This window comes from Manis pentadactyla, chromosome 13 (genome assembly GCF_030020395.1).
Source record: "Manis pentadactyla isolate mManPen7 chromosome 13, mManPen7.hap1, whole genome shotgun sequence".
In the NCBI taxonomy this organism is placed as follows: Eukaryota; Metazoa; Chordata; class Mammalia; order Pholidota; family Manidae; genus Manis; species Manis pentadactyla.
The window spans coordinates 92,062,454-92,089,555 of NC_080031.1; the positions used below are offsets into that span (position 1 = coordinate 92,062,454).

The 27,102-nt window shown below is 47.1% G+C and overlaps 2 protein-coding genes across 9 annotated transcripts in view; one reads left to right on the plus strand and one right to left on the minus strand.

The window, feature by feature from the left end:
* LOC118929262 (uncharacterized) overlaps nucleotides 1–27,102 on the minus strand; it is a 41,501-nt gene that overhangs the window by 6,587 nt on the left and 7,812 nt on the right. For 2 of the 7 annotated variants that reach the window (XM_057490768.1, XM_057490769.1), the window contains exons 3-5: nucleotides 21,864–21,916; nucleotides 21,363–21,393; nucleotides 15,934–19,478 (exon numbers count right to left, since the gene is read on the minus strand). In XM_057490768.1, coding sequence (XP_057346751.1) covers nucleotides 18,983–19,478; nucleotides 21,363–21,393; nucleotides 21,864–21,916 — 580 coding nt within the window. In that variant the 3' untranslated portion in view covers nucleotides 15,934–18,982. Of the gene's footprint in view, nucleotides 1–1,515; nucleotides 3,714–3,754; nucleotides 4,890–5,251; nucleotides 5,336–12,067; nucleotides 12,204–15,933; nucleotides 19,479–21,362; nucleotides 21,466–21,863; nucleotides 21,917–27,102 lie in introns of those variants that run through there. The other 5 variants (XR_008993376.1, XR_008993375.1, XM_057490771.1 and 2 more) reach the window with 4 other exon arrangements.
* Nucleotides 1,053–2,669, plus strand: LOC130680386 (ral-GDS-related protein-like). 2 transcript variants are annotated; one of them, XM_057490773.1, is made up of 3 exons: nucleotides 1,053–1,468; nucleotides 2,327–2,448; nucleotides 2,556–2,669. In XM_057490773.1, the coding sequence occupies exons 1-3, from the start codon at nucleotides 1,391–1,393 to the stop codon at nucleotides 2,641–2,643; spliced, it is 288 nt and encodes a 95-aa protein (XP_057346756.1). In that variant the 5' UTR covers nucleotides 1,053–1,390; the 3' UTR covers nucleotides 2,644–2,669. The 2 variants fall into 2 exon arrangements, with proteins under 2 accessions (XP_057346756.1, XP_057346757.1); XM_057490774.1 differs by lacking the exon at nucleotides 1,053–1,468 and adding an exon at nucleotides 1,993–2,032.

The following is a 27,102-nucleotide window of genomic DNA, read 5'->3' on the forward strand; positions in this document are numbered from 1 at the left end:
CTGGGAATGGAGGCCCTGGGTGGAAACATGCAACGCCCTCCCCCGGCCACGGATTCCCCAGGGCCCAGGGCTGTGGTGGAAAGCCTCATGCAGGCTAGTGGATCTCTTGGGTGCCCTAGGAAAAGGGGTCTGCCCCCAAACTCTCCACCTGCTGGCCATGTTTCTCCCTAATCCTCTCCCCTCCCCGTAGGAAGAGCTCCAGGACCTACAAAAAACTTAGAAAGTGGGACGAGGAGGCTAACAGAGAGTGGCTCCTCAAGGTAAACAGAGGCTAGAGGTCTGGAAGGGAGGGGTCTTTGGGGCAAGTCCTCTGCCATGCTATGGCCCAGCCTAGGGGAAGACTCGAGGTGTGCGGGCTGAGGGGGGAGCTGATGGGGAAAGTAGGGTCCCCCAAGCCCCCGAAGGCCTCGTCTGTCTCCCTCCCTGGCTTCACTTGACTGGGGGCCTGGCATCCAGTGAGGACCCAGAGGACAGGCCCATCAGGACTGGGGTTGGCATGTGGTTGGCAGCAGGGGTGGGGCCCGTGGCTGAGCAAGGTCGGCTTCCCCCCTGGGTCCCATGAGCCTGTCACTGCCCCTCTGTGACCCCGGGCTCCTCATGTGGACATGGAGGGTTGCCATCACCCTGGGGTATGGGTATCCCTGGTGAGCAGGGTCCAGGGAGCACAAGACGGGCTTCAGCTTTGTGCCCCCCTCCTCCACGGTCATGTGAGGGGAGCTGTGCTGATAGCCAGGTGACAGTGAGTCCTCAGGGCACCCTGGGAGGCACAGGGACGTCCCCTGACACTCTCAGGGCGGTGGCCGAGGCCCAAGACCCCCATGAGTATGAGTGTGTCCTGGAGCTGGGGTCGCTCTAGGCTGAGAGCCTGCTGGAGGTGGGGACAGCATGGGTGCCAGGGGGCTCGGGCAAGGCATCCATCAACCACGGTCTGGTTGTGGGAGGCCACGTGGGAGTGGAGCATGAGCACCTGAGTATCCGGGTCCTTTCAGGAGGCGAGTGCCATCGTGAAGCAACAGCTGTGTGCCCTCACGGGATGCCAGAATAGGAAGAAGCAGGTGAGAGTGGCATGGCGCGGGTCACGGGTGGTGGGGGCGACCCTGTACCTGCCCCTGGTGCCACCAGCCCTGAGCTGCTGGCACTGGGGTGACCAGGAGGAAGGCAAGAGCAGCTGGGTACAGGGGGGAGTTGGAGGACAGGTGTAGGGACCACAGGTCCTGGGATTGGCCAAAACCCAGCCCTGGGAGGGACTGAAAGGGGAGCTCAGGATGAAGGGACGGGAGGGAGGCAGCACAGAGTGGTCCAAGGGAGCTGGGGGCTGCGGGTGTGGGGTTCAGGGGAGGCTCTGTGGGCGCCCCTGAGGCAGGCAGGGACTCATCACCTCCCTACCCCGATGGCACAGGGCATGGTCCCATTCTTTGGAGTGTTTCTCTGTGACGTGCCCGTAGACCAACTCCCGGAAAATAACGACGTGAGTGACCCAGCAGGGCACAGGGGGGCAGGATGGTGACGTTTAGAGAGGAGAGAACCCCGAGTGAGCCCAGACCTCTCAGCACCAGGACCCCCCCCTCCTGAGTAGCACCCTCCACCCCAGGAGCTGGGCTTCTTGGAGAGGACTGCCAGAAGGACTGGCTTAAGCCCCGGTCCTGGCCCCAGTGCAGGTGGGGCTGAGGGCTCCAGGGGGAGGGATGTTACTCCTTCAGGGCAGGAAGCACATCAGGGGGCTGGCAGTGCCTTCCCGCCTGAGGCCCCAGTCTCCCTGTCTGCCATCACACAGTTGCGTGGGAAGCTTGGCCTCAGCTCCCCAATGCAGTCCCCGCTTCTCGGTAGCCCCGATCCCGGGCCAGCCCCGGGTGCTGTTTCTGGGCATGCCTGCCCCTTGGAGGGCCCTGGAGGTCCTCCAACTTGAGAAAGGGTAGGGATGTTCCAGCCTCGTTCTGGGCTCAGGGGGCTATTTCTCATGCACTTTGGTTGCTTTCCTGCCTTCCAGGGTGACGGGATGAGAGAGAGACAGTTGAGTGCCCAGTCAGGGAAGGTGAGGAATGGAGTCAAAACCCCCTGGGCAGGACCCTTTCTGGCCCATCCCCTGGGTCTAACAGGTCTTGAGAGAGTTAAGACACACAGAGCTGAGGATACAAAAGGTTTTGTCAGGTGGGGGGTGGCATCAAGGCCTCCTTCCTGGAGGAGCTGGAGACCCAACAGTGGGAACAGGCAGGGCTGGATGGCATTGAAGGGAAGGCGGGTTCCCGTGTGAGCAAAGATCCAGGACCATCCCAGTGCCCCACTCCTCACCCCCTCTTGTCTGCATCCTGTCCTTCCTCTGCCCCAGATCACTGTCATCCTATATGAGTTAATGATACATAAGCACGTGGCCAGGCTGTATGACCTGGAGCCCGAGGAGCACGTCATGTCATTTCTCCAGGCCGTGGAGCCCCTGGATGAGGAGGAGAGGTGAGGCCTACCCGAGTCAGGTGTGGACTGCAGCTGCCGCTAGGCTCTGGGGGAAGGGCCCCCCGACGTGTGGATCCAGAGGCTCACAGGCGTCCCTCTGCCTGCAGCTACAGCCTGTCCTGCCAGCTGGAGCCAGAGGGCCAGAGGGCCGGCAGAAAGGGGCTGTTGCAGTTCTTCAGGCCCCACAAGACGTAAACTTATGGGCCGCCCAGGGCCAGGTGAGTTTCTGGGCTGGGGCGATCGGCAGGGGGCGGGAAGCTTCGGGCCACGTTGGGTGTGGGGGTGTCCTAAAGACTGGTGGGGCTGGGGTCCCAGCTCCACGGCCAACCAGTCCTGTCAGACTGCAGGGTCGTTCCCCTCCCCCTCTGGGACCCAGCATCCTCTGCTGTAAGTAAGTGATGCTCAGGAGCCTTCCCGTGACAGGGACTCCCCGGGTGCTGGTGACTGACAGGACCCTCCACACAGGGCCCGGGGCCCAGAGGGCAGTGGGGACGGGGTGAAAGCGGGATAATGGGGGGAACCCGGGATAACCTGCCTCTTCTGCTCACCCGCGTGGCCCTGTAGCTGCTGTCATGGCTGGTGTCCTGGCTGCATGCAGAGGAGAGCTTCTTCCCCTTCGGGCAGGCGGCACCTGGCGCCCCAGGACCCCAGCCTGCCGCTGCTCATCCCGAGCCTCTGCTGGGGCAGGCGCTCTGGCACCTCCTCCGTCGGCAAACTCCGGCAGCTCCCCAGGCTGCCACTGTCTTGTCAAGGACCCGTACACAGCTGCAGCCAACCTGGCCACCTTCGTGCTGTGTCGTCCCCTCTGCTCGTGGCCCACTCGACAGAGGCGATCCACCCCACTGTGTGGAGGATGTGCCCCTTCGTGCAGGTGGCCTCCCGCCGTGACGCCAACTCCTGCCTGGGCGCCGTCAGCCACCAAGTCATAGCCACAGAGTTCCAGGAAGAGATGGGGGCCGTCCTCACCAGGCCTGGCCTTTCCTGGGATAATGGACACGGCGCAGTGCTGCCTGGGACCACGGCCCCCTGGGTGCCCAGCGGAGGCATCCGAAGATGCAGGGGTGGCCGGCCGTCTCAGGGTTCTGGGACTTGCTTCCAGGGGAGGAACTCCCTCCCCTCATCCCTCAGAAATAGCCTCCCCAAGGCGCAGTGTGGTCTGGGTGTTGTGTCTGAGGTTTATGGTTCCTGGGGGTTGGGGTCATCCCTGTGCAGAATGTAATAAATGATGAACGATTGCCACCACACTGCTCTTTCTTCTCAAAGTGCTGCCCCTCCTGCAGACATCGTGTGCCCCAGCCCACCCCACCCCCAGCCCTTAAACTCTCTGACGCAAGGTGGCCCTGACCTCCACCAGGTTGTCCTTCATCCTCTGTCCTCCCCCCATAAGGTGCTCAGGGAGAGCGGGGCGCTCTAAGCCCCAGGCTGAGACACATTGGCTACACTGGGGAGGGCTGTTCGAAAAGAAACTGAACCTTATTTCCTGTCACCTATACATTATGATCAGACACAGAAACTTGTTGATTAGAAGCCCCAGGGTGACTCTTCACATCTTGAACACCACTGCTGATGTACCCATATAGATCCCACGGCTGCAGGGCACCAGCCTAGCACTGTCCCATTTAATGAGACACAGCGGCTCCACACATTCCAGAAAATTCCTTTTCAAAAAACGCTGAACTTGGTCTCTCAAAGCACCTCCAATAGGTGTACTCCTTCCATTGGGGGGCTTTCTGTGAGCCCAATTTCTCCACGCTTCACACCTCAGAGCACCCCCCAAAGCTCCCAGGTCCCCAGTCCTCCCCCATGGTGCCCCTCAGCCATCCATCCCCAGGCCAGGCTGGTGTGAGGCCCCTGGTGTCCCGCTCCTGGGTCCTGGCTGAGCGGCCTGACGTCTGTGACAAAAGGCTCGGGAGGCTGAGCAGAGGCACTTGGCTCTGGTCTCCCCATAACACTCCCCTAGGGCTCTCAGGATGTGTTCACCCTCCCAGGAGGGGGTGCCTGGCCTGGAGGGGAGTTCCAGGATCAGCACAATCACCCCCTTGGGGGGCTCCAGGCTGGAGACAAGTCTCCAGGTCTTATGCTACAGATGGAGCCCCAGACTGGGGAAGCCCCAGACTGGGAATAGGGAAGCAAGGAATTCATGCTGTGTGGCAGGTCAAGTACAAGCCTCTAGAACTCCCTCTGAAGTATATATTCCAGGAGAAGAGATTACAGACTGATGTCCCCACCAAGGATTTGAAAGATGTAGGGGTTGTGATTTCCACATGCCCTTATTCAAATCACTCATTTGGCCCACCAAGAAAACAGATGAATCTTGGAGATGACAGTGCATGACTGTGGCTTCCATCCTACATTAGATCCGGATGCAAAAGCACTTGGCTGCGCTGTATGATCTGGAGCCCGACGAGAACTTCATGTCGTTTTTCCAGGCCATGGAGCCCCTGGATGAGGAGGAGAGGTGAGGCACAGCAGGTGTGCTGTGTGGGCTCCAGCAACTGGTGGAGGGGCTTGGGTTTGAACCCCTGGTGGTCTGTCTCTAGGACAAGTACATTTCATTCCCAGAAAGTATATCGGGGTAAGGGGGAGACCTCCCTAAATGGCCACAGCGGCTGTCCCATCTTTTCTTTCATTTTTTTTTTGGATCTGAAATCATACCTTTTATTTACTCAGAGAGTGAGTGGTGTTGGTTCCCTATGTCTCAGATCTCCACAGGGTAACGCAGTGAGAGGCAAAAATACCCTATGTGCACACTGGGGTTTGCACCACAGGAAGGAATTCTGAAATCATGCAACTTGGAGCTTACATTGATAGCTGGCACTTTGGTCCATCTGCATTTCTGGAGATGGAAATAGAGATGTTTGCTCTGGAATGTAAACAGATCCTCACTCTGGAAAAAAAGGAAAGGTCTCCTATATTTCTTAAATACCCTGGAGTATACACATAAGGCTCTGGGGAGAGAGGAAACTTTCTATCTGTCTGGTGGGCTCTGTCTTTTGGATCCTTATGCAGTCATATTTAACCCAGATACCAAAGCTGTTTGCTCAGAAAGTCTTGACCATACAGAAATGTAAGAATATTCATGAAGTATTGTTTCCTGACAAGCATATGTTCTGCAGTGAGCATCTATGAGATGGGAAATGTGGCTCTGCGGTTATGTCAATAGTCTCATTTCCTCATGCTTTGGGCGGCTCCGGCTAAGGGTGATTTTGGTGTTTAAAGATGAGGAAACCGGCTACTTCCTCAGATACTTAACTGAGGAAACAGTGCTCTACTGCAGTTACGTAAGGAAACACTGCAAGGTTTATTAAGATGCACGTAGGTCTCTTTTTCCTAAGAAATTTGAAGTGCAATTTTGTCAATTAAAACCACAATGAGGTATCACCTCACACCAGTTAGGATGGCTAATATCCAAAAGACAAATAACAACAAATGTTGGTGAGGCTGTGGAGAAAGGGGAACCCTCCTACACTGTTGGTGGGAATGTAAATTAGTTCAACCATTGTGGAAAGCACTATGGAGGTTCCTCAAAAAACTAAAAATAGAAATAGCATTTGACCCAGGAATTGCACTCCTAGGAATTTACCCTAAGAATGCAGCAGCCCAGTTTGAGAAAGACATATGCACCCCTATGTTTGTCGCAACACTATTTACAATAGCCAAGAAATGGAAGCAACCTAAGTGTCCATCAGTAGATGAATGGATAAAGAAGATGTGGTACATATACACAATGGAATATTTTTCAGCCGTAAGAAGAAAACAAATCCAACCATTTGCAACAACATGGATGGAGCTGGAGGGTATTATGCTCACTGAAATAAGCCAGGCAGAGAAAGACAAGTATCAAATGATTTCACTCATCTGCGGAGTGTAAGAACAAAGCAAAAACTGAAGGACCAAAACAGCAGCAGACTCACAGAACCTAAGAATGGACTGATAGTTACCAAAGGGAAAGGGACTGGGGATGGTGGGGGGAAAGGGAGGGATAAGAGGGGAAAAGGGGCATTATGATTAGCACACACAATGTAGCAGGGGGTGGGGGGACCAGGGAAAGGCAGCATAACACAGAGAAGACAAGTAATGATTCTATGGCATCTTAACTACGCTGATGGACAGTGACTGTAATGGGGTATGTGGGGGGGACTTGATAATGGGGGGAGTCTGGTAACCATAATGTTGTTCAAGTAATTGTACATTAACGATACCAAAATAAAAATAATAAACTTAAAAAAATAAAGATAGTCTAATAAAATAATTACTCTTACCACTTTCCCAAATGCTAATTAATACCTTAGAACACTTTCAATTCTCCTACCCTTCCTGACTTTTATTACGGTTATCAGGCACTTTAATTCCACACAGTCTAATCTCCACGAGAGCTCACTCTAGAACTCACGGACTGACATTCACCTCTTTTCATAAATTGCCTTGTCCTTTCCTCTTCGTTTCTCCCTGCATTGCCGGTTTTCAACTTGGGGTTACTTTCCTTTGGACTTAAGAACTCACTCTAGTAGTTCTTCTAATTCAAGGCTGCCAACTATGAAGTGTCTCACTTTAACTTTTTCTTAACACATCTTTGTGGTTAATACTGCTGATGGGTGTAGAATTCCGGCTTGACATGAAAATTTCTTTGAGCATTTTAAAAATGGTGCTCTTTTGATATACCTTACGCATATATGTTTAGACATCACCTGTCAGCCTTTTTCCTGCTTATTTGGCCTCTGATTTCGGTGAAGTCTGTTATGTTAATTCTGGTTTTTCAATCAGACTGTAACCCCTTATGGTTTACAGTGTAAATACTGTGCTTAGGGAATGTTAACTGCATGTGTGGATTGCCGTCCTTCATCAGTGGGCTGCATTCTGTGTATTTTCACCTGTGGTATCAATTCCTTACCCCGCACTCCCTCTGCTCCTCTTTCAATCACATCCCACTTCTCCTTCCACTCTGTCCTGACATCTCCAGTATTGTTCACACTGCACTTTTGTTGAGATACTTGTTCTTCAACTGTCTTGCCATTCAGGAATCCAGCATCACTTCTTAATTTAATTTCTTAATTTAAGTTCTAACATAAACACAAAACATAGCCTTAATTTGGAATACAGCAGAGCTCTTTCACAATGAGGAGAAAAAAATTTCCTTCCTCAGAGAAACACAGAGAGGAGAAAATGACAACCTGGATCACACTAAGATATATTATGAGCTGATTTTTATCAAAGTTCACCAGTAAGATAGAGCAGTGGAAAGCCTGAGTGGGAGAGACTCAAATTACCTGCATCTGGTAAAGTACATCAAGCCAAATTAGGTAAATAATTTCATCCAATAAAACAAAGTACTGAAAGCCCACTAGAAAAATATGGCCAAAGCTAGAATAGACATTAGATAAAAAGAGGATAAGCAAATAACTGAAGTGTTTTTAAAAAGCTTTATACCCTGTTTAATTTCAGGGAAATGCTAATAAAAGTTGTAATGAGCTGTTTTAAGACAGAAATCAGGTTAGAGGAATGAAAAAATACCAGGGATACCACATGCTCCCCAGGTTCTGGAACAATCAGATCATTCATGTAGGGCTAGTGAGAATTTAAATTGGTAGAACCTCTTTGGAAAACAGCCGGTGTCTACTAAGGCTGTATACATGCCTACAGTGGTCCCTGCACACAAATATCCCCAATATTGTGCACCTGTTTGGTCCCAACAACCAGAGTCAAAATCACTGTTCTAGAAACTAAACAAATGTTCATGAACAGGGAATGGATATACACAGCGCCCTCTGCAGCCCATGGAACCCCACCCAGCAATCAGAATTTACAAATAATTACTGACAGAGGAAGAATCTCCCACATCAATTGTTGAGACACAGACAGATGCAGACACAGCCCAAGGATGTACAAGGATGTACAAGGATTCCGATTTTTCTATCCCTGCCAACACTTCTTTTTATAATAGCCATTCAACATGAGGAGTGATTATATTTTGGTTTTGATTTACAGTTCTCTGATTATCAGTAATGTTGAACGTCTCTTCATGTGAATCTTTCCCATTTCTCTGTCTTTAAGAAGTATCTATTCAAGTTCTTGGCTCATGTTCCAATTCTTTTCCCTCCTGAGTTGTAGAAATTACTTACATATTTTGGATATTAACCCCTTATCAGATACACGATTTTCAAGTATTTTCCCCAACCTATAGGTTGCCTTTCCATTTGATTATTTCTTTTGCGGTACAGAGCTTTTTAGTTTTATGCAGCCCCTCTTGTTTGTTACTTGCGCTTTGGAGCATCTGACCTGAAGTGATCAGCAGATTCAATATTGTCCCGATAAATACCACAATGACTATTTTACAAAAATATTTTTTAAAAAACTAAGATTCAGATGGAACCAAAGACCCAGAAGAACTAAACAATCTTGAGAAAGAAGAAAATGGGAGGAATCACACTTCCTGACTGCAAACTATATTACAACTTATAGTAATTAAATCAGTATGGTCCTGGCATAATGATGCACATGTAATTCAACAGAATAGAAGACAGAGAGCCCAGAAATAAACATACACAATCAACCACTAAGGAACCAAATGTGAATAGGAACGGGGCAAGGATAGAATCTTTGACAAACTATGCTGCGAAAACTGGATAAACCCATTAAAGAGCTCTCCTGCTAGCTTATGCTCTCTGCTCGCCCTGTCCCCTCCAACCCCCGCCTCTCTCTCTCTCTCTCTCACACACACACACACACACAATCATTACATACCAGTCATCCTTTGCCATAACCTGGATGTATTTAATCCTGTATTTTCAGATACCCTGAAGTTTTAAGTGGAGTGTTTCCAGCAGACAAGTAGAGGGCAAAGGAAGATGGGATATGGAAACCTCAAGCTGGTCAGTGGAACTGGAAGCTGGGTCACCTCAGCGCTGTGCAGTCCTGGCAGGTGAGGTTAAGAGAGCCGAGCCTGGGTCCTGGCCAGGGCTGGGGACAGACATCCCTGTCCCTGTATGCAGGAGCCCCAGCCCAACCCAGCTGTGATCAGAAGGGCAGCCACACAGGCCCCCCAGAAGCCAGGCAGGAGACAGGGAACAGCTTAGACTGAAATCCACCTCTCCCACCGAGCATGGGGGGAGCCGTAAGGCAAGCAGTGACTACACGGCAGTGGGGGTGGGCCAAGTCCCCACCCAATTAAGGGAGAGAGAGAAGTGGGTTTGCTTTGTTATGCTCTATGGTTTATATGCCAGTTATTTAGTAAACCGGGAAGAGAATTACAATAGCATTTTCATTCTTTCTTTTAAGCCCTCTGAAAACATCTTGTCAGAGAGGCCACATGACGGGCCCAGAGGTGTGCTCGCAGCCGCAGGTGCAGGTGAAGCTGGTCACTGCCCGAGCCCCCTCCGCAGCAGTCACACGGGACTCCTCCAGGCTCTGGCCCTCCCCTGCTCTTCCTTTTCAATCTGACCCACCTTCAGGCCTCAGAGGATGAGCCAGCCTCTCCCTGGACCAGTCCTCAGCTGCCCAGCCCCACAGCAGTGCCAGCTCCCTCTGCCCCTTCGCCTGCCTTTCAGCTCAGGTGCAGGATGGAGCTAAACACCTTCTGCGCTGCTGTTGCAGTGGTGAGGACGATCCCAGGGAAGCAAGAATTCAGGGCAGACGGCAGCACGTGAGGAAGAGAGCAGAGTAACAGGAGTGCATTTTCGTGCAGCGCGCTCCTTGGTCTCAAACACGGATTCCTCACGGCAAAGCGATCATGCCTGTTGCAGCCCTGACATGTGGCATAGCATTCATACAACAGACAGAAAGAACAATAGTACCAGTGCCAACAGGCCTGACATTTGGAGATGCCAGTGTGGGGTGGGGGCAGATTTACACTGATAACTCACTTGACCTATAAACTCATTACAAGCATTTTATATTGGTTCAGTCTGTCAACGTTATCTCATGACCAGAGTTTCTCCCAGAGTGATGTAACTCCGTTTTGCAGGCTGCCATTCAACCTTGCCAGGCTGCAAACGCAGTGGCGGTCTTGGCAAACACAGAGCCTCACCCTTCGGGGCGTCTGTTGTGCTTCGGCTGACAAGTACTATTTTCTTGGTCTGAGGCTCTATCTATTGAGGTATTAATAAAATGTTGGATTTCTCTCCAGGCATAACCCACTTATCCATCCCTGTACCCTAAGCTGTAATTTCTTCCTCTCTTCATTTGCCATTTATCTTTACCCAGACTTTTCTGCCTGTGGAGTGGATATCAGGTCTGGCTACTGTGCTGGTCCAGATGGCTGACAGCAATACCAGTCTCACAAGTGCCTCCCCTCAGCCCCCTCCCACCCACGGAAGGTAGGGGTACCCAGAAGAGCCGGGGGGCTTTCCCAGCCACCAGGAAGCACAGCTGTGCTATCAGCTCTGACCTGGCTCCCTGGGGTCAAGGCACCATTCACCTCAGCAGGCGCTTAGGAATTATGGCATAAAGATTTAAGGGTATGGCTACATCTTCTTGCTTAATTAGTGAAGTTCACTGCTTTTGGCACCCTCAGAAGCAGCTGTGTTCCGGGAACCATTGAATGGGTTAGGAAAAAACAAAGTTGTGGTGGTGTGGGGAAGAACAGAACAGTGCACTAGCAACCTCTCCCAGACCCCCTTCCCCAGACCCCTGGAGCAGCAGAGGAATCTACCCTCCCTTACCGGCCTCATGTTGAGTGTGAGCACCTGCTCTTGAAGGTATGTAAGCCAGCCCCTCGTGCCTTTATCTCCCATTTTAGACAGCCAATGTTCCCACAGCCCGCTCCAATTTTCTATTAAACCATTGCTCTGAGAGTGACATGCAACACTGTACATCCGTCTGATGGGATGTTTCTCGGCCCACCGTGGAACACCATGGTCGGTAAAGCGTGTCCCCTGGTCGGAGATGTAACTTGGTTGTCCAAACTGGTACAGAATTTTCAGTTCCAAACCTGAAACGGTATCTTCAGCATTTCACCTACCATTGGGTATGCAAAGCGTAGTCCCGAGTAAGTGTCTACTCTGCTAACAACCCACTTACAGCCTCCAAGAGGCAGCGCTGATCCAATGTCACCCACTGGCCAGCTATGTGCAGGGCGTGCCCACTGGGGAACTTTCCCCATAGCCAAATGCAGTCTCTGTCTCTTTAGCTGACAGTCGGAACAGGTCTTGCTGGCATTCTGTGCCTCACAGGGTGCAAGAGGAATACGTGTAGACTCAGCCTGTGCGCGCACTGCTGCAGCTCCCCATGGCCACTCTTCGTATGGACCCCGGCGGCCGCCTCCAAGGACAGCACCAGCAGGCCCACCTGGTGGTTCTAATCATCTCCCACTCCTAGAAAGGCTTCTTCTGATGCAAACCAACACGGCCTGCTTTAACGTGCCCCTCAAATTCCCAGGGCAATATCCATATGGCCGTCACCCACACGGGCACTTCCTTTCATAGTCCAGTTTCCCATTTCCCATCTACCTGGTCACACAGCCAAGCCAGTGGCCACAGCCCCGGGTCGTAAGAACCCCAGCACGAGGGGCTTTCCTCACTGCTCCATTCTCCCGTCACTGCCCAGAAAAGGGCAAGGAATTCAGCCCACTGAGATCATTTTTTTCTCCTTCCTCCCAGCCAGTCTTGCCATCCTCTGGTCTTACTGCAGCAGCTCTCCAACCAGGATACTGTCCATGCCTCCTGGAACTGCCATCTGTAAACCAAGCAGCTCTCTGTCGTTCAGCTGAGAGCTGTTCCTAGGGCACCGTCAATGCAGCTCCTCGGGGGCTCCAGCGTTGGTCCCAGAGGAGATGAGGCTGCCTGCTCATGGATCCGTGGGGGCCTCCTTGCATCCCCCCGGCAGCCTGCCCCTGCAGGAACCATATCCATTTGATTATGGGACTCTTCTGGGCTCTGCCTTTCCTATTAGGGTGTTTCTCTGACATCACCCACGCGTATGGGTATCTCAGGTTTCAAAATTATTTTATGTACTTCGGTCACTTAAGCAGTCTTGATTAATTCCCAGTAGCATGTTAATAATTGCCTCTCAAGTGGTGTGTACCAGGCAGCAGCATGTGGGAATTTTCAGGTCCAAAATCCCAAGGGTCACAGCTGGGAGGTGCTCATTTTCTCTTTATTGCCACAAGCTGCAGTCTCCATGGGTGTGGGGGGCAGACACTTCCAAAATCCTGTCTGAGTGGGGGGGGTCATAAGGGCCTGATGGTGTCAAGTGCACAGCTGCCATGTGTAGTTCTGACGTGACCCACTTCTGTTCAGGATCCCACTCAGATGCAGCTTTCTTTCAGGAAGTCTTACACACAGGAGCCAGAAATAGTCCCCGGTGTGGAATCCGAGTCCTCCAAAATCCAAATAAACCAAGCAAGTGCTGGGCTTCTTGTTTGGACTTGGTGGGGGAGTGGCAGCAGTTTATTGATAGTCACACTTCTGGAATATACTGGGTGGCTCCTGCCCACGTTATTCCCACGAATTTCACTGAGCAGGACCTTGGACCTTCGCTGGATTTATTAACCAGCCCTGGTTGGTCACGTATGTCCTTGTTGCATTCAAATGAGTCCTAGCCAGCAACTCCGTTTCTGGTATTACCATAATGTTCACAAACATCGTGTATTATTACACTCAAGCATTGCACCAAGTGCAAATCTCTCTTGACCGTGTAGTGACAATAAGCTGGGGAGCACAGATCCCTGCCTAGCACAGCAGAGGCAGACTGGGATCCTTCCCACCTGAAGGCAAACCGGGCTTGGTTCTTTTCAGGAACTGAGATGGAGAAGAAAGCATCTGCAAGGTCCATCCAGGGGTACCAGCCTCCTCCAACCTGCTGTATACTTTCTGTATGGCTGAGACCATGCCTGGAACTGCTGGGACTATGGGCAGTACCCACTTCATCTAAGCTTGAATAGTCTCTATGTGCCATCCACCTTTGCACAGGCCACACAGGACTACTGTACAGCAAATCTGGGGACACCAGCACTCCAGCTTCCAGCATGTCACTCATAAGAATGGTGATATGTTTGTCAAGTTCCAGCTATTCCCAATTTAGCATGTCCGACTAAACAGGCCTGAGGGCGGGCTTACATGCCTTCTGTGTTACTGTATTAGGCAGGGGAAGCCAACCCCAGTCAGACACAGTATCCATCCCAATAATCCTTTCAGGTAAAGGACGCAACCACCTCAAGCAAAACCTGCTCAAACACCCAATTTTCATCCAAACTTCCACCTCAATACCATCACAGCCACTGCATCTCCCTGTCCTCCCAATCTAACCTTAGCCCCTGCTAAGACTTCACCAACAGGTTTTGGTATCATAGTGCATTGGGTTCCTGTACCAAGGAGCCCCAGGGCCATTTTCCTCCTCCCCCTGGCCATTTTTCTCACACATATGCGAATGGTCTCAGGGCCCGGCTGGGGTGTGGACAGAAGACCCTGGCACTTTTGTCTATCTTTAAATTGATTAACCTGCCTGACAACCACTCCCAGGGATTCCTGGTCAGGTTTCTCATTGTAAACATGGCCCTCAGGCTTTTAAAATTCCTCCGAACTGGGGTACACAGAGTGGAGTTTTTGGGCTGCTGTAATGTTGGAGCAACAACGGGGGTTCCCACCGGTTCACCCAATTTCTGGTAGTGCTGCATTAATACCTTTTTTCAACCCCAGCAGTGTCTGCTTGATTCATACAATTTTTCAATGACCATCTGAAAACTTCCACTCAGCTGGGCCGCGTCCCTTGACTCTCCCCTTTGTCTCTCCCCATCTTCCTAGTTACGCTCATGTTCTTGGAATCGTAAGACCCACAAGGGGAAGCTGAGGTAAGAAATCTGAGAAGTCTCCTCAAACTGCTCGATTTTGTAGCAGTCGGGTTACATGGGCTGCCCATGTACAGGGGCCCTTAACCTCAGCGCTCACCACGACCTGGGTAATAGGAACATTCAGTGGGCACCTTCCTCGGTCACTGCAAAGCCAGTCCTACCTAGGAAGCACTATCAGGTCTTTCATCTGGGGTGTTCCATCTGCATTTAGAGGGGTGGTTGGGCAGTTCCCCTTCTCAGGACATACAGACCTCACAGTGGCTTTTACACAGTCCGCCAGGCAGGCTGTTCCCTCAGAAATAAACTCCCGTGTGTCTGGATCACTCCCAGCCCCCTGTGATTGCCCAAGAGTGAGAGAGGGTCCTGCATCAGCCCAAACACGCTCTGCCACTCGGAGGCATTCAAGACCAGACACAGCCCCCAGGCTGGTGCCCTCACGATGAACTTTACTAAAGGTTCTTCAGGAAACTGGGGACACTGGTCCGCACAGGGAGCCAGTTCCCTTATACTATGTTCCCTGGTTTCACACATTTCCTGGCTTTTGCCTCCTCCTACATTATTTTCTTGGTGACTAGAGGTCTTAGAGGTACTTTGTGTTACTTGACACCATTTTCCCTTTCTAGGCAGCTTTGAGGCTTACGGCCGAGGCTCAGGGTGACCCAAATCCCAGCTTGCTTCCGCATCAAGCCCTGACCCAGCACTTTATTTTCATTGTGACTATTACAGATAACAACAACCAGGGAAAGGAATATTTAGCCTGCTTCTTACTCATCTTAAATGTAAGACCCGATACCACAAAACTCCTGGAAGAAAATATGGGCAGCAAGCTCTTTGACTCTGGTCATAGCAACATTTTTTTTTCTCTCTCTCCTGAGTCGATGACAATAAAAGCTAAAATAAACAAATGGGACTACATCCAACTAAAACGCTCTGTACTGCAAAGGACACCATCAACCATACAGAAGAATAATGTACTGAATGGAAGAAGATGTTTGCACGTGACATATTCAATTTGGGGTTAACATATAAAGCGTAAAAGTACTCCTACAACTACTACTGAAAACGTAATCCAATTTAAAAAATGGGCAGAGGACCTAGATAGGCATTTTTCCAAGGAAGACATGTAGATGGCCAACTGACACATGAAAAGAGTCTCAGTATCACTAACCGTCAGGGAAACGCAAATCAAAACTACAGTGAGATCTCAATTCAAATATTTTAGAATAGAAGTTCGAATTGGAGACAAAAAGTAACTAGAAAAAGATGTGGAGAAAAAGGAAGCCTTGATTGTTGGGAATGGGAATTGGTGTATCCAATGTGAAGAACAGTACGGAGGCTCCTCAAACAATTCAAAATAAAACTCCCATATATCCCAGCAAGTTTGCTTTATGTATTTACCCCAAATGAAAATACTAATTTGAGAAGACATATGCATCTCTATGTTCACTGCAGCATTATTTACAATAGACAAGATAAGGAAGCAGCCTAAATGTCCGTAGATACATGAATGAACGTATGAAACACACACACACACACACACAGTGGCATGTTACTCAGCTTTAAGAAAGAAAAAAAAAATCCTGCCATTTGAGACAACATCAGCAATGTAAGTCTCCTTCAGAGCACTTGCCCTTGACATGAGGTACTGTGAACTGTACTTGCCCTCTGTGACCTTCTTCCCCATAAAACACAAATCCAAGTAATCACAAGAGAAATGTCACTTTAAGTGCAACTGGGGAAAAATTCTACAATATTAATGGCAAAGAATCTTGAAAATGGAGAAGATCATCCAAAACAAAGAATGTCTCAGAAACGCCAACAACAAAGAGTGTCCGAAGGAGACGAGGTCACTGGATGTACTGAGGTGTCCTGAACTGGATCTTCAAGAAAGGGTCCAACCATGGAAATCTGAGGGAAAGAATGGATGGCGGATGGTGACAGTGCAGCATCACTGTCTGGAACTGTAACAACAAACTGTAACAATGGTAGTAAGAGGGGAAGCGATCTGAGCAAATTGGGAAACCCTGCCCTGTCTTTGCAAATTTTCTGTAAATCTGAAACTATCTTAAAATAAAAACGTCCTAAAACACTTCTCATAGTTTAACACTTACTATCTTTAAACTATCTGCTAGAAACTACTATTAATTTTGATTGTCAACTAGTTCTACTGTTATGTTTTTTAAAGATACTATTTATGTCACAGAGAAATAATTAACCCCAGAAGATACATCATTTCCAAACTGTGTTACAGTTTCCACATTTAATGAAGAATGCATGTGTGTTATTTACTTATTATACATAATCTTATTTGGCAGGGTATTTTTTAAGTCATTGTTTCACTGGTATGGCTGTATCCTGGGGTCCCTCTGAAAAAATGTCATCATAAATATATGTAGAGATTCAGATACTATGGGTGTGTATTTCACTTCATGGCTGAACACATTCAAAAGACTGCTTAAAAGAACATAAAATAAAATGGTCCAGTGTGACTGGCTCACAAACTCCAAGAATATCTCTATATTTCACCAGTAATGAAACAAAATCAAGTGTCTGTAACTCAAATACTCACATTACAATAATGAGAACAGAACGTGTGCCCATGAAGAGATTCTATGTTCTATGTTTCATCTCGATATTTTCTAATCAGAAAATGTCTAAAACATATTTAAACATCAGTTCCTAGGGGAAAGTGAGCAAACTGAAAAAAAATCAAATTAGAACTGGCAGACATTCCTGCAAATGACGGTAGGTGCTGGTAATCTGTGCTAAGATGTAGGTGATTCTTAAGCGATCACACAGAATTATTCAAAGCTAGAACTCTGGTATGCTCCACAATTTGATAAAACTTACACGTTGATCTAATTCTTTATAGCTAATGATGTATTCCACTAGCCTCTGGGGATATCCTGACAAGTGTTTCTATGCAGTTTTAGAAAGACTTTGCTTGAAATGTGGATGGGACCACTCTGAACCATGAAGTTAGTTAAGGTAATAAACCAGGACAGGAGTGCAAAGAGCACCAATGGTGTGTCTCCTATGTATCAGGCCAAGGTGTAGGGGCTTTATTTCTACTACATCATCACTTCATCTCAACATGATTAATGTGACTTTACTCATCACCTTCATACATGAGTAAAAAATTACTTCAGAATCACTTCCCTAAACAGAAATGCAAGGACATAAATATTCTTAGAATTCCTGCCACTTTCACCCAACTCCCTAGGCTCAGCACCTTTTTCATACAACAGAAAGAAACCTAGCTCTAAAAGCTACTATTCCATTTCAAATAGACCTCACTCACATCTAAGTGCCTAAATGCAGTGAAACACCATGTCCACACCATGATAGCAGAGAGGGGAGCAGTTTCCCAGCAAGCTAGCTGGCCTGCCACCTCAGCAAGCCAAGGGCCACTAACCAACACAAGCCCTGGGGATCCCCAAAAGGAGGCTCCCTTACCTGTGACTTCCCATGCTCTCTGGAGATGGGCCACCAGGCAGGACCACGGGGGTGACATCAACGCACAGGCACAAAGACCTACGGGGCCTGCACCTGCCTCGGCCCCCACAGGCCAGCCAGGGTGCTCCCTGTGTGGGGCCTCACATCCAGCACCTGGTCAGCCTCTCTCTCCGTGAGGGCGTCTCCTCGCCTTGAAGCCTGGGTAACAGTGGTCAATCACCTCCTCTGCCAGGCCTACTGGGTTTCACCACTGCTTACCACCGTGGCCTGCACCATGCCTTGATTTCCCTCTTGCCTTCCCACTAAGCAAGAGTCACCTCAGAGCTCTGGATTTTTAGTGCGGCCCTACCAGTGTGCTCCTACTTTACGCCTTTTGGGAGTTGTAATCTAGACCCTAGTTTTCTTTGCACAAGGTTTAGCATAGTACACTCGGGATCATTCCTTGAGAGCCCCCTGCCTGTCCAGTAAGTGCAGGGACTGTGTGACATCTCGCTGCCAGAGCCTTGGTCAGTCACAAGCCTGTTTCACTTCCCTGGGGCTACAGGTAGGGAAATGCCATAGCCCCAGGATGGCTGCCTCTAAGGAAGGGAGGTCAATAGCATAGAACCATTTACATGTTGGACTCAGGTTTCAGCCTGACTACTGCACAGACTTCATTTACATTATACAGGAGAAAGTGGCGCAGCCCTAAGAGGACGGCTTTGAATGAGAAGCAGGGGAACTTTTTCCAAAGCCAGAGATAAAATTCAGAGGCTGCCACGGACATTTATTGGGGAGCGGGGGGTCTATACACTTACACAACAGTTTCTGCCACTGCCTGGGAATCACCCTGCTAGTCACCCACTGTAAGAAATCTGACCTGTGAGACAAGAGGTCAGGGGTCATCTGTGACTCTCCCATAGGCAGCAGCCTAGCCGGAGGTTCACTCAGCGCCATCGGATCCATCGGCCAGAGCCGAGATCCAAGGACCACTGTCTACTAGTCCGGTCTGCCCTCCCAGTCCGCAGCTTACAAGAGGAAAGCAGGAGCTCCGCGCAGACACTCCCTGACATTCCCATCTATCCAGAGGTGGGAATCATGGATGGCACACACCGGGAAACTTTCAACACGACTTAAGACTGGTAGCCGACGATAATGGTCTTTTAGGTGGCTAACGGGTGCACAGACACATTTTTATTAGATAAAAAGAACACCATTTAGACAGGAATAAAAGTGTAGGTCTCCTACCTTGCGGTGGTGAGCATCGAGGTCCGTGACGCTGATGAAGTTAGAAGAGAGTAAGGAACACCCCCTGAATTACTCAGAGGCCAGGGTGGCCTGAAGAAGCAGGCTGGAAGTCAGAGAGACAGAAAGAGGGACACTCCTCATGGATATCCAGTCGGGCTGTCGGGGTCTGATTCCAAACACGGGGGCCTTTGAGAGGCCGCTGAAGCGCAGCCTCAGCCTAGGCTCTCGCAGGTGCCCAAGGCCTCCCTCAGCTCCTCGCGTCCAAGGAGATGCCTCTGAAAGGGAATCCTGGCCTCCACTCAGGTGACTTTCCCGGCTCCCAAGGGAGACGGGGGATCCTCTGAGGGAGACGCAGGGGAACCTGTCACTCGAGACTTTAAGATCGGCAGCCAGGCTAGTCCCATTTAAGTGGCTGACAAGCGCCCGATGTTGTGTGCCATAGACGGCTTCCTTCTGTAAGGACAGTGAAAGAAAAGGCAGGCTTGGATGCCTATACTCACCTCTGAAGTTATCCCGGACAAGCCCCCAAGAATGATGCAGTTTCTCACACCACAAGGGTATGAAACTAGAAATAAATGACCCAAATAAAATGAAAAAGCATACCATCACATGGAGGCTTAACAACATGCTCTTAAATAACCAACAGATCAATGACCAAATAAAAAGAGAGGTCAAGCAGTATATGGAGAAAAATGACAACAATTATTCAGTGACGCAAATTCTATGGGACAGAGACAAAGCAGTGCTAAGAGGGAAGTATATTGCAATACAGGCCTACCTCAGGAAAGAAGGACAATCCCATATGAACAGTCTAAACCCACAATTATCACAACTAGGAAAAGAAGAACAAATGAGGCCCAAAGTCAACAGGAGGAGGAACATAATAAAGATCAAGAGCAGAAATAAATAAAATCAAGAAGAATAAAACAATACAAAGAATCAGTGAAAGCAGGAGCTGGTTCTTCGAGAAAATTAACAAAATAGATAAACCCCTAGCCAGACTAACCAAGAAAAAGAGAGTCTGCACACATAAACAGATCAGAAATGAGGAAGGAAAAATCACTATGGACACCACAGAAATATAAAGAATTATTAGAGAATACTATGAAAAATTATATGCTAACAATCTGAATAACATAGAAGAAATGGACAACTTTCTAGAAAAATACAACCTTCCAAGGCTATCCCAGAAAGAACAGAATATCGGAATAAACCAATTACGAGCAACCAAACTGAACTGGTAATCAAAAAACTACCTAAGAATAAAACACCTGCACCAGATGGCTTCAACGCTGAATTTTATCAAACATTTAGTGAAGACCTAATAGGCATCCTCCTTAAACTTTTCCAAAAAGTAGAAGAGTAAGGAATACTTCCAAACTCATTCTATGAGGCCTGCATCACCCTAATACTAAAAACCAGGCAAAGACACAATAAAAAAAGAAAATTACAGACCACTATCCCTGACGAACATAGATGCAAAAATACTCAACAAAATATTAACAAAACTGACTTCAATACACCAGAAAGATCATCCATCATGATCAAGTAGGATTTATTCCAGGGATGCAGGGATGGTACAATATTAGAAAATCCATCAACATCATCCACCACATCAGCAAAAAGGAGAACAAAAACCACATCATCATCTCCACAGATGCCAAAAGAGGCATTTGACAAAATTCAACATCCATTCATGATAAAAACTCTCAACAAGATGGGTATAGAGGGCAAGTACCTCAACATAATAAAGGCCGTATATGACAAGCCCACAGCTAACATCATACTTAACAGTGAGGAGCCAAAAGCTTTTCCTCTAGGATCAGGAGAAAGAGATGCCCACTCTCCCCCACTGTTATTCAACATAGTACTGGAGGTCCTAGCCATGGCAGTCAGACAAAACAAAGAAATACAAGGCACGCAGATTGGTAAAGAACAAGTCAAACTCTCACTATTTGCAGATGACATGGTATTGTTCATAAAAAACCCTCAAAATTCCACTCCAAAACTACTAGAACTAATATCTGAATTCAGCAGAGCTGCAGGATACAAAATTAATACACAAAAATCTGTTGATTTCCTACACACTAACAATGAACTAGCAGAAAGAGAAATCAGGAAAGCAATTCCATTCACAATTGCATCAAAAAAAAATAGAATACCTAGGAATAAACCTAACCAAGGAAGTGAAAGAGCTACTATACCCTGAACACTATAAGACACTCTTAACAGAAATTAAAGAGGACACTAACAAACGGAAACTCATCCCATGCTCTTGGCTAGGAATAATTAATATTGTCAAAATGGCCATCCTGCCTAAAGCAATCTACAGATTCAATGCAATCCCCATCAAAATACCAACAGCATTCTTCAACGAACCAGACACATTTTTATGAGAAAAAACATACAGCATTGCATCAGGAATAAGAGCGAAGCGTACATCTCCTACCTTGCGGTGGTGAGCATCGGGGTCCGTGACGCTGATGAAGTTAGAAGAGAGTAAGGAACACCCCCTGCCTCACTCAGAGGCCAGGGTGGCCTGAAGAAGCAGGCTGGAAGTCAGAGAGACAGAAAGAGGGACACTCCTCATGGATACCCAGTAGGGCTGTCGGGGTCTGATTCCAGACACGCGGGCCTTTGAGAGGCCGCTGAAGCGCAGCCTCAGCCTAGGCTCTCGCAGGTGCCCAAGGCCTCCCTCAGCTTCTCACATCCAAGGAGATGCCTCTGAAAGGGAATCCTGGCCTCCACTCAGGTGACTTTCCCGACTCCCAAGGGAGACGGGGGATCCTCTGAGGGAGACGCAGGGGAACCTGTCGCTCGAGACTTTAAGATCGGCAGCCGGGCTGGTCCCATTTAAGTGGCTGACAAGCGCCCGATGTTGTGTGCCACAGACGGCTTCCTTCTATAAGGACAGTGAAAGAAAAGGCAGGCTCGGATGCTGATTACTCACTTGCGATGTTATCCCAGAAGAGCGTCCCAAAATGATGCTGGGGTTCTTCTTGTCTGTGGAGGTGAAGAAGGAACTTAGCGAACACCCAAGTCAAGGAGGCTTTTAGTGAGATATACAGTGAGAGGACAGAGCTCCTGGCTCCCCACGCCAGGAGGAGACAAGAGAGCCCATACTTGTGCATTGTCTAGGGGTTTTAGAGGCAGTTGAGGATTTTTGGGAACCAGATAAAGGCTTAACAGTGTGGACTTGTTAAGGGGTCCCTGAATATTTAAAATTAACTGAACACACAAAATTTACTGCTCTGGTTTCTCCCTGGGATACCGGCGTCTTGGTCAGGAGCATATCAGACAAGGCCGCCCGCCCAGTCCGCAAGGTGGGCTGAGTTGTTGTCTGTCTGCTAAAGCATAAGTTAAGAATCTTACTACTTCTTCACTCTGAAGCGGAAAGGTAAATCCCAGATATCACAGTAGCTCCTCTCCTGACAGTAAATTAATTACAACCAACAGAGCCATACAGATTTGACAAGTCAGAACTCCAAGTTCTGGGTGGAGCATCAAAACAACTGAGACTGGACTGAAATCAGTGGCGTGAGAGGTGAGACAGAGAACCCCTCATAAAACCACATATAATACGAAAATATTATTAACACAACTAGTCCTGAAAGAGCACCAGGAAAGAGGCTGCACCAGACAGTATACACCTGGAAAAAAGAGCGGACCTCACGGAACAGGGCACCAGCACCACTCCCCTGTGACCCCGGACATGGCTCCAGCCGCTGAGCAGCTCCAGAGAGAGCTTCTGGGCACTAGAGGGCGCCACATACAAATATGAAACGTCAAAGGAACCTGGTTCAAAACAAAATCTCAGCATCAGAGAAAGGACTGAGACTGAATTAATAAATCTTCCTGAAAAAGATTTCAAAATAAAAATCATAAACATGCTAATGTAGGTACAAAAAAATAATCAAGAACTCAGGAAAGAATTTAGGACAGAGATCGAATTGTTGAAGGGAACAATAGATGGTAATTAAAAGTGGACTAGATTCAGTGGAGGAGACAGACGATAAGTGAACATAGAATCTAGGGAAGAGGAATACAAAGAAACTGAGGCACAGAGAGAAGAAAGAATCTCTAGGAATGAAAGAATACTGAGAGAACTGTGTGACCAATTCAAACGGAACAATATTCGTATTATAGGGGTGACAGAAGAAAAAAGAGACAGAGGGACAGAAAGTGTCTTTGAGGAAGTAACTGCTGAACACTTCCACAATCTGGGGAAGGAGACAGTCTCTCAGGCCATGGAGGTGCACTGATCTCCCAACACAAGGGACCAAGGAGGACAAAACCAAGACATGTAATAATTAAAATGGCGAATATCAAGGATAAGGACAGACTATTAAAAGCAGCCAGAGAGAGAAATAAGACCACATACAAAGGAAAACCCATCAGGTTATCATCAAACTTCTCAACAGAAACCTTACAGGCCAGAAGAGAATGGCATAATATATTTAATGCAATGAAACAGAAGGGCCTTGAACCAACGATACTGTATCCAGAAAGACTATCATTTAAATTTTAAGGAGGGATTAAACAATTCCCAGACAAGCAAAAGTTGAGGGAATTTGCCTCCCACAAACCACCCCTACAGGATATTTTAAAGGGACTGCTCTAGAAGGAAGCACTCCTAAGGCAAAATAGATGTCAACAGAGAAAATAAAATCACAGCAAAGTAAGCAGACCAAACAAATACTAACTGAAGGCAAAAAAAATAAAATCAACTATCCACGAAAGCAGTCAAAGGAAACACAAAGGAGTACAGAATAGAACACCTAACATATAAAGAACAGAGGAGGAGGAATAAGAAGGGAGAGAAATTAAGAATGATCAGACTGTGTTTATAATAGCCTAATATGAGAGTTAAGTTAGACAGTCAGATAGTAAAGAAGCTACCCTTGAACCTTTGGTAACCACTAGTCCAGAGCCTGCAACGGCAATAAGCACATATCTTTTGATAATCACCCTACATGTAAATGGACTGAATGCACCAACCAGAAGACACAGAGTGACAGAATGGATAAAAAAGCAAGACCCATCTATATGCTGCTTACAAGAGACTCACCTCAAACCCAAAGACATACACAGACTAAAAGTCAACAAATGGAAAGTTATTTCACGCAAACAACAGGGAGAAAAAAGCAGGTGTTGCAGTACTTTTTATCAGACAAAATAGACTTCAAAACAAAGAAAGTAACAAGAGATAAAGAAGGACACTACATAATGATAAAGGGCTCAGTCCAACAAGAGGATATAACCATTCTAAATATATATGCACCCAACACAGGAGCACCAGCATATGTGAAACAAATACTAACAGAACTAAAGGGGGAAATAGACTGCAATGCATTCATTCTAGGAGACTTCAACACACCAATCACCCCAAAGGATAGATCCACCGGGCAGAAAATAAGTAAGGACACGGAAGCACTGAACAACACAGTAGAGCAGATGGACCTAATAGACATCTATAGAACTCTACATCCAAAAGCAACAGGATATACATTCTTCTCAAGTGCACATGGAACATTCTCCAGAATAGACCACATACTAGGCCACAAAAAGAGCCTGAGTAAATTCCAAAACACTGAAATCCTACCAACCAACTTTTCAGACCACAAAGGCATAAAACTAGAAATAAACTGTACAAAGAAAGCAAAGAGGCTCACAAACACATGGAGGCTAAACAACATGCTCCTAAATAATCAATGGATCAATGACCAAGTCAAAATGGAGATCCAGCAATATATGGAAACAAATGACAACGACAACACTAATCCCCAACTTCTGTGGGACACAGCAAAAGCAGTCTTAAGAGGAAAGTATATAGCAATCCAAGCATATTTAAAAATGGAAGAATAATCCCAAATGAATGATCTAATGTCACAATTATCGAAATTGGAAAAAGAAGAACAAATGAGGCCTAAGGTCAGCAGAAGGAGGGACATAATAAAGATCAGAGAAGAAATAAATAAAATTGAGAAGAATAAAACAATAGCAAAAATCAATGAAACCAAGAGCTGGTTCTTCGAGAAAATTAAGAAAATAGATAAGCCTCTAGCCAGACTTATTAAGAAGAAAAGAGAGTCAAAATCAACAGTATCAGAAACAAGAAAGGAAAAATCACGACGGACCCCACAGAAATACAAAGAATTATTAGAGAATACTATGAAAACCTATATGCTAACAAGCTGGAAAACCTAGGAGAAATGGACAACTTCCTAGAAAAATACAACCTTCCAAGACTGACATAGAAAGAAACAGAAAATCTAAACAGACCAATTACCAGCAATGACATTGAAGTAGTAATCAAAAAACTACCCAAGAACAAAACCCACGGGACAGATGGATTTACCTTGGAATTTTATCAGACATACAGAGAAGACATAATACCATTCTCCTCCAAGTTTTCCAAAAAAGAGAAGAGGAGGGAATACTCCCAAACTCATTCTATGAAGCTAACATCACCCTAATGCCAAAACCAGGCAAAGACCCCACCAAAAAAGAAAACTACAAACCAATATCCCTGATGAACGTACATGCAAAAATACTCAACAAAATATTAGCAAACCGAATTCAAAAGTTCATCAGAAGGATCATAAAACATGACCAAGTGGAATTCATCCCAGGGATGCAAGGATGGTACAACATTCGAAAGTCCATCAACATCATCCACCACATCAACAAAAAGAAAGACAAAAACCACATGATCATCTCCATAGATGCTGAAAAAGCATTTGACAAAGTTCAACATCCATTCATGATAAAAACTCTCAGCAAAATGGGAATAGAGGGCAAGTACCTCAACATAATAAAGGCCATCTATGACAAACCCACAGCCAACATTATATTGAACAGCGAGAAGCTGAAAGCATTTCCTCTGAGATCGGGAACTAGACAGGGATGCCCACTCTCCCCACTGTTATTTAACATAGTACTGGAGGTCCTAGCCACAGCAATCAGACAAAACAAAGAAATACAAGGAATCCAGATTGGTAAAGAAGAAGTTAAACTGTCACTATTTGCAGATGACATGATACTGTACATAAAAAACCCTAAAGACTCCACGCCAAAACTACTAGAACTGATATCGGAATACAGCAAAGTTGCAGGATACAAAATCAACACACAGAAATCTGTAGCTTTCCTATACACTATCAACCAACAGAAAGAGAAATCAGGAAAACAACTCCATTCACAATTGCATGAAAAAAAAAAAAATACCTAGGAATAAACATAACCAAAGAAGTGAAAGACTTACACTCTGAAAACTACAAGTCACTCTTAAGAGAAATTAAAGGGGACAGTAACAGATGGAAACTCATCCCATGCTTGTGGCTAGGAAGAATTAATATCGTCAAAATGGTCATCCTGCCCAAAGCAATATGCAGATTTGATGCAATCCCTATGAAACTACCAGCAACATTCTTCAATGAACTGGAACAAATAATTCAAAAATTCATATGGAAACTCCAAAGACCCCGAACAGCCAAAGCAATCCTGAGAAAGAAGAATAAAGTAGGGGGGATCTCACTCCCCAACTTCAAGCTCTACTATAAAGTCATAGTAATCAAGACAATTTGGTACTGGCACAAGAGCAGAGCCACAGACCAATGGAACAGACTAGAGAATCCAGACATTAACCCAGACATATATGGTCAATTAATATTTGATAAAGGAGCCATGGACATACAATGGCGAAATGACAGTCTCTTCAACAGATGGTGCTGGCAAAACTGGACAGCTATATGTAGGAGAATGAAACTGGACCACTGTCTAACCCCATATACAAAAGTAAACTCAAAATGGATCAAAGACCTGAATGTAAGTCATGAAACCATTAAACTCTTGGAAGAAAACATAGGCAAAAACCTCTTAGACATAAACATGAGTGACCTCTTCTTGAATATATCTCCCCGGGCAAGGAGAACAACAGCAAAAATGAGTAAGTGGGACTATATTAAGCTGAAAAGCTTCTGTACAGCAAAAGACACCATCAATAGAACAAAAAGGAACCCTACAGTATGGGAGAATATATTTGAAAACAACACATCCGATAAAGGCTTGACGTCCAGAATATATAAAGAGCTCACACGCCTCAACAAACAAAAAACAAATAACCCAATTAAAAAATGGGCAGAGGAACTGAACAGACAGTTCTCCAAAAAAGAAATACAGATGGCCAA

Excerpts from the sequence above, each read along its gene's own strand:
- LOC130680386 (XM_057490773.1), top strand. The coding sequence starts at position 1,391 with ATGGCACAGGGCATGGTCCCATTCTTTGGAGTGTTTCTCTGTGACGTG. Across the intron at positions 1,469-2,326 it reads AACTCCCGGAAAATAACGAC|ATCACTGTCATCCTATATGA; the intron begins GTGAGTGACCCA and ends CCTCTGCCCCAG. Across the intron at positions 2,449-2,555 it reads CCCCTGGATGAGGAGGAGAG|CTACAGCCTGTCCTGCCAGC; the intron begins GTGAGGCCTACC and ends CTCTGCCTGCAG.